Source organism: Austrofundulus limnaeus, unplaced genomic scaffold (assembly GCF_001266775.1).
Source record: "Austrofundulus limnaeus strain Quisiro unplaced genomic scaffold, Austrofundulus_limnaeus-1.0 Scaffold2170, whole genome shotgun sequence".
Taxonomy (NCBI): Eukaryota; Metazoa; Chordata; class Actinopteri; order Cyprinodontiformes; family Rivulidae; genus Austrofundulus; species Austrofundulus limnaeus.
In genome coordinates, this window is record NW_013954572.1 from 1 (window position 1) to 12,444 (window position 12,444).

General features: G+C 38.3%; 1 protein-coding gene across 4 annotated transcripts; it reads left to right on the forward strand.

Moving 5' to 3' along the window:
* The first annotated feature begins 2,285 nt into the window (after positions 1–2,285).
* On the forward strand, positions 2,286–12,130 carry LOC106537185 (transcriptional repressor protein YY1). Of its 4 annotated transcripts, none has more exons than XM_014034565.1 (7): positions 2,286–2,569; positions 3,175–3,319; positions 3,509–3,633; positions 8,224–8,386; positions 9,422–9,482; positions 10,714–10,872; positions 11,001–12,130. In XM_014034565.1, the coding sequence occupies exons 1-7, from the start codon at positions 2,341–2,343 to the stop codon at positions 11,181–11,183; spliced, it is 1,065 nt and encodes a 354-aa protein (XP_013890019.1). In that variant the 5' UTR covers positions 2,286–2,340; the 3' UTR covers positions 11,184–12,130. The 4 variants fall into 4 exon arrangements, with proteins under 4 accessions (XP_013890019.1, XP_013890020.1, XP_013890016.1 ...); XM_014034566.1 differs by having other exon boundaries at positions 8,236–8,386; XM_014034562.1 differs by lacking the exons at positions 2,286–2,569; positions 3,175–3,319; positions 3,509–3,633 and adding an exon at positions 4,125–5,491.
* The last annotated feature ends 314 nt before the right edge of the window (positions 12,131–12,444 follow it).

The window sequence follows — 12,444 nt, forward strand, 5'->3', positions numbered from 1 at the left end:
TACATTTGCAAACAAATCCTATTCCTTTTTTTTCTCATCAACTGTATTTTATTATATTATTTATTTTATTTAATTCATTGATATTTGCCAACACAGTGAGGAATCATGGCAGAAAAAAATGAAATTATAGGAAATAATCATAGGTTTTTTTACTCTAAAACAAAGAGTGGAGTATTTGGATGTTGCGATCGTCCAAATGAAAAAAAAAAAGAAAGACATAAAATACAAAATTCACACACCCGAGTATTTGTGATCATGTTGTTGATAAAAATGTTTATTGGCTGCATTTTATTGTCTCCTTTTATGACGAAGTGCTTCCTGATCAGAAGAAAAGAAACACATTAAAAGTTCAAGAAGAATTCAAATAAAACTGTGAACGATGTCTTAGATAAACGGATGAATGGCTCCTTATTTCTGTGTTTGTTTTGGTGTCTTTTTTTTGATTCCTGCTGCTTTTGTTTGGCAGCATTAATTACAGCTTCTGCAGCAGAAAGGTGAGTTAACGTGAGCTGCCAGATTATGTTAAAATTGGAACAGTTCCCAAATATATGATTGGAATAATCCCAGATTATTTGGATATATACTCAATTTATGCATGAAATAAAGGCCTATCGTTCCTGGAAGGAATCCATACCGCCAGTTGCCTTTTATGCCACGTGAGTCATTTTGACCWAAGGGCAGCAGGAGGATTAAACTAAAACCAACCTATAATGAGAAAAGACAGAGTTGTAGTGGTTTCAGTCAAACCTTGAAGTTTATAACAATATTAAATGATATAGTGAAATCTCATCACTACTGTTTTGTGTTGAAAATGACCCAGAACATCAAACTTGAACTCAATATTGGTGAATTTGACTTCTAGACATTTTTGTGTTGGATAAAACTGATTAGGTACGGCGATTAAAAAAGATGTTCATTTAATTTTTATCCTTTTAGAATTTTATTAAAATCCATTCTGTGGTTTATGAAATATTTTGCTAACGGACATACAAGCCAGACACCAAGTTTGTGCCAAAGATTTAAGCAACGTTGCGTGATTAGTAGTAATTGAACAATGTATTGTAAACTATAATTTTAACCTGATGTTTGTGAAACTGACAGAACCTGAACCATTTCTTTGTTTTCAAAGATCTGTTAGATGTGGCAGCCATCTTTAATTAAGTGCAAAAGTTAATTAGTTGTAGACGCCCAATGATAATTTAAGACAATTTCATCTAATGTGCAGTGATTCATGATATACCAACAGATTTGACTCTAATAGTTAATGCCAAAGCTTTAAAAGCTGTCTCAATCATTCAGGCTAAGAAGATAAATTGGTCAAATGTCAGCTTCTAACACACTAATTTTTAGCTGAAAATCTGAAAAAATGACAGAATTATTGTAATTTCTGTGTTTGCTAAGGTAGCTTAGCTGTGACAGTCAAATACTAGATTGACTACAAAACTTAACCAGCTGTTTTTCTATTTATCGCTTTTTGAGACTTTCAATAAAATCTGTACAGTGGTTCATGGGATATTTTGCTAACACATTGCTGATTATGCTTGCAGTTTGTAACAGATATGCAAAATTCTAAAATATATATCCAACATAATAAACAAGTCTGATGTTTGTGACATGAAGAAACAATTGTTGTAACATGGTGCAAAAAGAGAATATGGGCAGAAACAAAATAGCAGTGCAGTGTTTCCAGAAGATTATTATAATTATTTTTTACTTGGTGTAATCTGTTGGAAAAAAAAAACACAAGTGATTTTGTTTGATCAAACAATCAATAAGTTTAAAGGAATAGTAAAAATAAATTATTGGGTTAAAACGTTGAATTTTAGGGTTTTTTTTTAGTTTGAAGCTTTAAATTGTCAAAACAGTTATTTAGCTCATAATTTTGTGACATGTGATCAGGTTTGTATGCCCAATTTACCAATGTATTTTTTTTTGAAAACCATTCACAAAGTGATTGTTTAACAACAAAAGAAAGGACAGTTTTATGTAAATGTAGAGCTCTGTGTGATGTGCATGTCTCTGAACACAGACATGATTTAAAGCATCAAAAAACTGTTTACAGCTAAACATAATTAAAATAAAATAAAAGTAAAGCAGCAAGGTAATAGAAATGCACATTACAGGGGAATTATAAAATGGTATTTGCAAATTGGTTTTAGTCTCTTTTTTCAATAGATTTAAAATTATACTGCAACTGGCCTCCAGGGGGCGCTCCGCTCCTTGAGCTACAACTTCCGCGTCACGTCGCTCGGCCGAGTCACGTAACCGGCGTCGCCATGTTGAGGGACTAAAGTCGAACACCGCAGATAAAAGTCGTGTAAACAAACCCCACAGGGTGAAATGCCTAAATGGTGCTCAATTTATTCGTGTAACAACAGACATTCAATGAAAGACGAACACGGGAAGCAGACCCACCGCTTCTTCGTTTTCCCTTCGGCCGAAAAGCAGCCAGAGAGGAGGAAGCGGTGGGCGCGAGCTTGCAGGAGAAAAGACCCTCTAACCAGAGCTGCGTGGGCTCCTAAAGACTCTGTCAAGTACGTTTATGTCTGTTCTGAACACTTCGTCACAGGTAAGGAATTTGGTGTAGTTTACTGCTACTGCTGTGAAATTAAGAACTAAAATGTAGAGCTGTATGCTTTCACCTGGCGCCATTTTGAGGGATATAAATAATGTAAACATTGCGAGTGAACTCTGTTTTTGTCTGCTGTCACCACGTCATCACAGGTTACTGTTATGAAGGACCACATCAATTTAAAATCTGTTCTATGGGGTCATGACTGATCAGAAATTGTTTAATCAGTATTCATTAACCCAGTCAGCTTTCAACCATGTTTTAGAGCTAGTTTTTTCTCTTTCATTTAGCTAGTCAAAATTCAAATACTTTTATAAATTTCCTTATCCATCATAAACATATCTAACCTGGTGCCTCAATGATGCCTTGATAAGATGCTGTAGTTCTCTACTTTTTAAATTTCACATGGGTTATATTTTTCATTTTGTCGCTGACATTTTGCACATTTTCAAGCCACTGCACATTTGGCTTCAGCATCTGGAGGAAGTTTATCAACATAATAAAAGATGGAGAAAATGGCTGCCACCTYGAGCTTATTCTTCTTCTCTTGCCTTTGTTCCATGTTGATAATGTAAATATTCTTTTATTCTGTTTTCTTTTAGGAAAGCCGGTTGATGTTCCCGGTCACCCGGACTTTATACCCCACCTGAAAATCTTTGACACAAAGGGCCAAGCAGTTCAAACCTCACAGGACAGACTAAACCACGACATCACCGATACTCCAGCCACTGCAAACAAGCTAGAGCGGTAAGCAATAAATAGTATGTGGACTATTTTCAGCCTTGTTTATCAGTAAACTCTGAGGTAYCTTATTAAACCCTTTGTTTTATAACAAGTTATAACATATTTTTTGCATTTAGAAATATCAAAGTGTTTTATAAAAAGTTCAGCTTTTGCAAAGCTACCATAAAGCAACATTTTTATTTTAAAATTCAGATTTCAGCGGTATCTGAAGCTGCAGAAGAGTCGACATTCACTTGAGCTCGGTGAAACAGGCGACACAGCAAACACATCACAGGAAGAGACGGACAGTGTTGACACATCTTACCTTCCAAMTGCAGGTTTGTTTGGAACCATTTATACATTTTGATGATATTTGTTTATCTTCTGAGATTAATGCTAATTAAACAAGATTACATGGCTCTCCCATCTGAAACACAATGATGTGCTCTCTCATCAGTTATCAAATAATTAATGTAGGTACCTAGGAAATTATTATTACTATTTAAAATTTTAAACAAAACACGGGGATTGCTACGACTTTTAAATCATTAATTAATGATCGTGCCTTTATCAACTACTTGTGTCATTAATTAAATTACATTGTTTTCATCTTGTTTTATGTTTTAGCATCTTTGAATTAAATTATATTGACTGAATTTTTGTGCGTATTTTTACTGTTTATTGTGAGTCAGTGCGACTGAATTTATTTCTGACACTCCCAACAAAATAAAAAGTCAAATATCAGATTTAATTATGAATAAATTATGAAACTAAACTTGACATTTCACAAATACCTGATCCCACACTTATTAATGATATGTTATAATAGTCAAGTCAAGTCAAGTCATCTTTATTTATAGAGCACAGTTAAAACAGATAAACTGCTATCAAGGTGCTTTTACAACAGACAGAACAAGATATAACAGCAATAAATATATCAAAAGGTAGAATAACTGAATTTCAAAGAAAACAACAGAGCAAAATACACTTGGTCAGCTCACCCAGTATTAAACACAAGAGAGAACAGATGAGTTTTTAGGAGTGATTTAAACATGTGAACGGAGGTGGCCAGCCTAATGTTGAGGGGTAGGTTGTTCCAAAGTTTGGGGCCGATGACTGAAAACGCCCGATCTCCTCGGAGCTTCAGTCTTGTTTTTGGAACCTCCAGGAGCATCTGATTAGATGATCTCAGAGCCCGAGAGGGAACATATGGTAATAGCATATTAAATATAACATATAATAGCTAGGCAATTGTCAAATAATTTAATAGACTTCCTTATATTTTAGTCACAGACTTTCTAGGCACACCTGGCTCGTGTGAAAATGAGTACTTTTAAGTGAAAGTGTTTAAAATGCCTATGTCCACAAAGTGTTTTGAACTCTCGCGGGAACMTCCGGGACCACAGATGCGTTGTTGTATTGAGTTCAACGGAATCTCGCGATAGTTGGATGAGAGCACCAGTGGTGACGAGAAGTGGTGTGGGACGGGAGAGTTGTCGAAGAACAAGGAGACGAGACGGAGCAGAGCAGTAGGGGGTGTGTGCAAGAGTGTGTTTTTGTGAGGTCCAGGAAAACCAGTAGCATAACACGGTGTGAATGAGACAGGCAAACTGGCGAATTTCAACATGGCATCCGGAGATACTCTGTACATTGAGACAGACGGCTCGGAGATGCCCGCCGAGATCGTGGAGCTCCACGAAATCGAGGTAGAGACGATACCGGTGGAGACTATCGAGACCACGGTTGTCGGCGAGGATGATGACGATGAAGACGAAGACGACGACGACGATGAAGACGACGACGGGCAGCCCATGATCGCGCTCCAGCCCCTGGTAACAGACGACCCCAGCTCGATCCACCACCACCAGGAGGTAATTCTGGTCCAGACTCGGGAGGAGGTGGTCGGTGGGGATGATTCGGATCTGCATACGGACGACGGTGGCGGATTCGAGGACCAGATTCTCATCCCGGTGCCAGCTCCGGGTGTTGAGGACGAGTACATCGAGCAGACTTTAGTGACTGTGGCCGGGAAGAGCTCCGTAGGTCGGGTGAAACGAGGCGGCGGCACTGGTGGAAAGAAAGCGGGCAAAAAGAGCTATTTAAGCGGCGCAGAGGCCGGTGGAAGAAAATGGGAACAGAAGCAGGTGCAAATAAAGACTCTGGAAGGAGAATTTTCCGTTACAATGTGGGCATCGGGTGAGTATCGTTAGCCCTAACCGTGTTCTGTCTGCTCCGTCGCATGAGGCCTCATTACCAGGGCGTTGTCCTGCTGCACCAGACTATTTCCTGGAGTAGCCCGCTGCAACGTCGCGAAAAGTGATTTTTAATGCAAGTTTTCGACGGGGAACCCTTCTGTGGCACATCGAAATGTTTTTGTTTTGAAGGGAGGCCATGTTTTATGTGTTGCTGGGCGCCGCCATATTCCCCCAGACCAGTAAGTATGGCGGCGGCCCCGAAAAAATGGCGATAGAGTCGGCCAGGCAGAGATGGCGGCGGTGCTCCGGGTATGGAAGCGGCTGGGTCTAGTATATTTACAGGCCGCAGCGTTGTGGCGCAGTTACTGCATAATTACACCCACCGTATCTCTGAGGAATTATGTTTTGTGTGTTTAAGTTTATTACGGGTGAAATTTTGACTAAAGTGTTATGTTTATTATAATATTTAGCTGTTAGCTGTGGCTTCCGTGGCTCGTAGTCAACAACAGAGACTTTGCAGCGCGCGTGTGTGCACTGGTCTGGTAATAAACGGTGACCAGGCGGTGTCTAATCACCGATTTAAGACGATAAATAAGATGAGTTCAAGCTTTTGTTTACTGAGGCTTCAAATATATATTACAGTTCTGTAAACTATCCAGTCCAACCTGTTTTATAGCCGGAGGCATACTGGTTTGTGCCTCAGTATGTTTACCACCAGAACGTTGTATTTCTGAAAGTATCAGTAAAAATGCACGTATTATTTTTTACATTTATAAAGCAAGAAAATAATTTAGATTCATAAACGCCCTGCATACTTTATGTATTTTTAATGTACTTGTTTATAATAAGCTTAAAGATTTCATTTCCAGTTGGAAAAGCTACATTATTGATGGATTTGTTACTAAATAATCAACTGATTGGTGAGAAATCCAAACACAATACTCTGTCTTCAAACAGTTGCCTGTTAAGTTGATTGTTTAATTGATTAATCTGCTCAACCTTTAACTTTGATTAACTGCTCAGTAGTTTATCTGATTAAAACTTAGATCTTAAAGTAAGTAGTAAATCTCTGAATGCAGTTAAGCAGTGGTGGCTGATGGATTTTTCTCCAGCGGGGGGGCTACAACTCCAAAATAGACGTTTCTCAAAAAGCAATCCAACATGTTTAACGCCAGTGTATTTATTAAACAAATCCAAATAACGAAACAGTCATGTAGGTTTTTTTTTTGTACATAAATTTTGCTCTTCTGTAAATGAGAAGCAAATTGCTTCATGACTCTTGTTTAAGTCAGGGATGTTTTAACCAGATTCATCTCTATAGAGCATGGTCAGTGCAGTGAGATGTGATGTTGTACCTGAGGAAGGTCTGTGTTGAGAAGCTCCTCTCAGATTCAGCTGTGGTCAGAGGAGATGTGATGAGAACCTTCAGCAGAGTCACAGTCTCTGAAGGTGTCCTGCAGATTGTTCTCCATGAAGAGCAGCTGGTACAGAGCCACCACTGCAGCTCCTGAACTAGATCAGACTTCTTGGTCCTGTTCAGCGTTGGGTGAGCCTCCATGGTCTTCAGATCTGCTTCAGAGAACTGTCCTGCAGGAACCTTTCAGCCTGCAGCAGTGTAGCTCTGATCAGATGCTTTGTGAATGGCTCAAGATGATGTCACAAAACTAAAACAATAAATGCACAAATTTAATTCAGTCTGAAGATGGCTACAAGTGAACTTTCTAATATATATTTAATATATAGAGAACAACTAATGTTATTTTAATAGCAACAAATTGTTGCATCTCTAAGGTAAACTAATATATTTTTGTTTTTAAAATGTATTTCAGTGCAAAAAAGAAAATAAGCTAAGCACAACAGAAAGAAAACAAGATATAATAAAAAGAAAGGCAGCAGAAAGAAGAAAAATATCTTCTAATATCTGTCAAACATAAAAATATATTATTCTAAGTTGTGTTCACCATTAATGTATAATATACTATGATTAACAAGCATTACAAAAGTCTTTTAGCTTTTCTCTTACCTGTTTTAATCCATGCTGGAGCAGATCCTGATGCTTGAAAAACGTTGGTTACGTACTGTAACCCACTACCGGTTGTGTGAGGTCAGCTGCGGGGCGGCCACATGCTGCGCCACAGGCCACAGTGTTCTTTTGCATTGGGGACTTACCGCGCATGTCCAAAATCTTACAATGACTTGTCTGTGGGAATCTGGGGCGGTGAACCGCTCGCGACCCAGAAGTGACTCAACACGAAAAAGCTCATGAGTAAAATGGAAGTTTACACATAAATAACTCTAATTTTTTTACTTATCAGAAAACATATGTACAATATTTTTCGAAACATTTATAACAATTTATTTAGTTATTTTAATTTTTTTTTATTTTTTGTGTACCAAAAATAGTGGTGGGGCAGTGCCCCCCCACAATGACCAGCCACCACTGCAGTCAAGCTGAGATATATTGTGGTAAATATTAAACACTGTCATATAAATAAGCTCATATTTTTAACACTTATTAGAATGTACCAGGACACGTCAAGTTGTTTTTATTTAGAGACACTGGGAAATGCAGGTGTGGGTCAGGATAAGCAAATTCTAACAAAGTTGTGCCACCATGCAGTAATTTCTAGTTTGATCTGACAGGAAGTGCTTGAGCATGTTTCAGTCTCCCGAGGCCTGCAGCCAGGGTTCCACCAGTATGTTATCGGTTCAGTCTCTGTAATGTCTTCCTAGGTGACGATAAAGACATTGACCATGAATCAGTGGTGGAGGAGCAGATCGTTGGGGAGAACTCGCCGCCGGATTACTCCGAGTACATGACGGGGAAGAAGCTGCCCCCTGGGGGCATCCCTGGGATCGACCTGTCGGACCCTAAACAGCTGGCTGAGTTTGCCAGGTGAGTGATTCTGCTTCGGCTGCATCCAGCAGTAAACAAACCAGTTTACTCTGTCAACGCAGCTCTGATGAGCACGCAGAAAGCTAGCATGGCAGCTGCTTGCTTTCTCTTTTAGTTTATTTTTCCAGATTTAAATAAGTATCACCTCTCAAAGCTTTACTACAGTAGCGGCTAACTTTAAGAATAGAGCTTTATGTTTTAAAACACTGTTAAGTTAAAATTTAGATGATATGTGTTTTTAAAAAGTTGCCATGGGGCTCCAGGTATTTGACTTACCGTAATTTAATGTAATCTCACGTTTAATGCTGTGAGTTCACACACATACTGTCTTCTGTCAAAATAGGAACAATATATTAACACACTGAACATAAACAGTGACCTATAATTTATTGCAATGATGATAGATTTGTGATACATTGTGCAGCTCAGGTGTAAATTATAATTGAGATGATTTTGTTGCTTCTATTAGAATTGGTTCACCTTTGTTGAAGTCGTGCACAAAAATCAACCATAGAAGATCAGTAGAGGTCCACCAGACCCCTTGAACATTATGGACTAATGTTTGCAGTGCAGACAAACATTTGAGCCGATTTACTTTTTATGTGTGTCCAATAAATCTGATGTTTCCAAACTTCAGTTTCAAAGCCACAGATTACGATGGCAGAGACTTGCAGCCGTGATTATCATATGCTGGATTTTTATTAATCATTTTAGAGCATTAAACAGCCTCAAACAGTCATTATAATAATTATAATAATGACAGTTATTTGTTGTGATGATGGTGAAAATGTTATTTTTTTAGTTTATTTGATTGTTGGAGATAATTTTAAGATGACACATTTGGATGTTTTATTTTCTTACCTGCAGGGACTTTTATATAAAAAAATAAAAAGCATTTATTTTTAACATACCCAACGTGATCAATAGAAGGTCAACTCTAAACTTATTTTTTAATTTTGCAATTATTTATTTATTTTTTTTTGGTTCCAGGTAAATTTTCTGATCATGCATCTTGTTTTTAATCTCTCCAAACAGAATGAAGCCCAGGAAGGTCAAAGAAGATGATGCTCCCCGGACGATAGCCTGTCCTCATAAAGTGAGTCAGTGTTTGATAGGGCTGCCACAAATGATTATTTTTATAATCGATTAATCACTGATTATTTTTTCGATTAGTTGACTAATCAGATCATATGTTAATCGAATATAAAACATAGAGCTTATCGCACCAGAATGCAGCTGCTATTATATAACCATGGTTAGATTTTAGCTATATGCTAACTAAAAATAACTGCTGTGGAAGGCAAGTTCTGCTCTGCAGAWATTACACAGGTTTCTCTTTCATTTTCTTAAAATGATCCCACACTTTGAGCTCYGTTGTCAGGTAGCCATGATACCAGAGCCTGTCTGTATAATGTCTTGTGACGTCCACGGCCTACCCCAGTTACCACTACTGTGCATGTGTGTCAAGGACAGAAAGGCAGATGTGGCAGTGGAAGGTGTCAAAGCAGTTTGGAGAGGAAAAACAAAGTAAAGAACAAAAAAAAAGAAAGAAAAGAAAACGATTAATCGATTATTAAATTAGTCATAGATTATTTTAATAATCGATTAGTCATCGATTAATCGTGGCAGCCCTAGTGTTTGACTAGTTTACTTATTGTTTCCGACTGTTTAAATTAAAAGTTTCTTTGTTTTATACATTTATAGTTGGGCTTTATCTAAACCAGTTAAATGTATTTTATTTAGATAGCACCAATTTACAACAAAAGTCTTCTCAGGGCTCTGTACAAAAACATTCATATACGTTATAAGATGCCAATTAATAAAAGCTATTTATTTAAAGAGGTCAGCAGATTGTGTCAAAGCTTCATTTTGTCACAATCTTCCAACCTGAACAGCGCATTGATGACAGTGGAAAGGAAAGACTCCCTTTTAACAGGAAAAAAATAAACCTCAAGCGGAACCAGGCTCAGGATGGGTTTATAGAGACAGGAAGTAGACACAGACAAACACAGATTTACTGGTCTGGGTGTAGTTTCTCTGGGAAGAAAGACAGGAAAAACAAACAGTTATTAACAGAGGTAATTATAAACATGGAGAGGAGAGCTAACTGGCTAATGTAAATATTTTTTTTGTTCAAAAGTCTCTTCGAGTTTGGGTTTTGAACAGTACATCACCAATTGAGGGTAGAATAGATTCATCATTCTGCTCTTTTCAGGGTCTTTTTCAGAAAAGCTCTACTCTCTAAAATCATTAAAAGCTCTTGAGTGGCATTTAGTCGGGTTCCACATCATTAAAGGGCTTTTTTATTTTTTGTTATTGCTCTTTAGGGCTGCACAAAGATGTTCAGGGATAACTCGGCCATGAGGAAGCATCTCCACACCCACGGGCCTCGTGTGCACGTCTGCGCAGAGTGCGGCAAGGCCTTCGTGGAGAGCTCCAAACTCAAGCGCCACCAACTCGTTCACACAGGGGAGAAACCCTTCCAGGTTGGCCTCAAAACAACCCTCTTTTTAAAATTCACCTCTTAAAGCTAGACTCGTATAAAGAGAAGCRTTTTGGAACGGTTTGTTTGAGCTGTCGTGTTTGTGTGTTTGATGAGTCTCTGTTATTCCAGTGTACCTTTGAAGGCTGCGGGAAAAGGTTTTCTTTGGACTTCAACCTGCGCACACACGTGAGGATCCACACTGGAGACCGACCATACGTCTGCCCCTTTGACGGCTGCAATAAGAAGTTCGCCCAGTCCACCAACCTAAAGTCTCACATCCTCACACACGCCAAAGCCAAGAACAACCAATGAGAACCCGTTTGTCGACATCAAGCTACGAAAACGACAACAAAAACAAACACACAAGCGTTCTACTGGCACACGTGAAACCTCTTTTGAAGACGTAATGAAAAGCTTGAGACTTTTTGATTTCTAGAGAAAATCTGACAGATTAAAAGACACAAAGACACTGAAATCCAACTGGTTTTTCCTGAGCCCCCCCCACACCTCTTCTGCTGTCGTTTTGGATGAGGATCACGTTGAAACCCCCTTCCAACCCCTTTAAAAAAGACACGGCCAGCAGTTCTTTCTTTATTGACACTTTGGTACTAGAAGATGGAATTCATGGATGAATATTAGAGATTTATTTTTACCTGAGAAATCAGACAGACGGTGGTATATATGAGTTTTAATTTTTGCTTTTATTTCCCTTCAAGTGTGCATATTGTACACGTGTCTCAGGCTGTGTTTAGAATGTGTTTTTTTTTTTTTTTCATTTTCTCCTGCAACATAGAATCATACCCTTAAAACGGAGGAGAAAAAAAGGCCTCTGTCAGCTTGATTCACACATTCTAGCGATTTTAAAAAGCAACTGTGTTTGCCTCTCTGCACCTCCCTTCAGTTGTGTTTTTTTTCCCCCTTCTAACCACAAAATAACCTTGTATACTTGTATTGTATGGCTGTATTAAAATAAAGTAGACATAGAGGTGTGATTTAAAGTGTTAACCAGTTAAACCTTTAGTCATGAGTTGCTTTATATTTTATATTAACTGTCTTTAACACAGATGATTGAGTAATATAAACGTCCTCGGAGCCAGCTGAAGCGTCCGAAGTGTACATTGAAATGACTGCGAGACCATCACTTCTTTGTTAGAATGTAATGTAAAGAAGTCAACCATTAACTTCTTTTTGTTGCTATTTACACCCATGTATCTCAACTGCCCACAATAAAATGGGTCATTCCAACTCTGTCAAATGAGGTTTTAAGTTTTACTAAGTCTTTATTTTGGACTTCTCGACTGAGTTGAGTTGTTCACCCTCTGGTTGTTGATAAATTAGTAGAACTGCAGTGGTTTGGTCTGAATTCCTTGTTGTCGTAGCTCCGCGGACCCCCTTTTCACCCCCTGTTCTGAGATCAACTCTGTCGCAAAGCTTTCCACTCCTAACAATCATTGTCCACTTCAGCCTGTCGGCCATTTTTGTAGTTTGCTAGCAGTCTAGCAGTCATGGAAACCTTTTGTTTACTAACTAAAAGATGTCAACAACAGAAGATTTGTCCATCCTGCCTTACATG

Bases quoted from the DNA above. Each gene is read 5' to 3' on its own strand.
- LOC106537185 (XM_014034562.1), top strand. From the start codon at position 4,921: ATGGCATCCGGAGATACTCTGTACATTGAGACAGACGGCTCGGAGATG. The intron at 5,492-8,223 runs GTGAGTATCGTT...ATGTCTTCCTAG, and splicing joins CGTTACAATGTGGGCATCGG to GTGACGATAAAGACATTGAC. The intron at 9,483-10,713 runs GTGAGTCAGTGT...ATTGCTCTTTAG, and splicing joins CGATAGCCTGTCCTCATAAA to GGCTGCACAAAGATGTTCAG.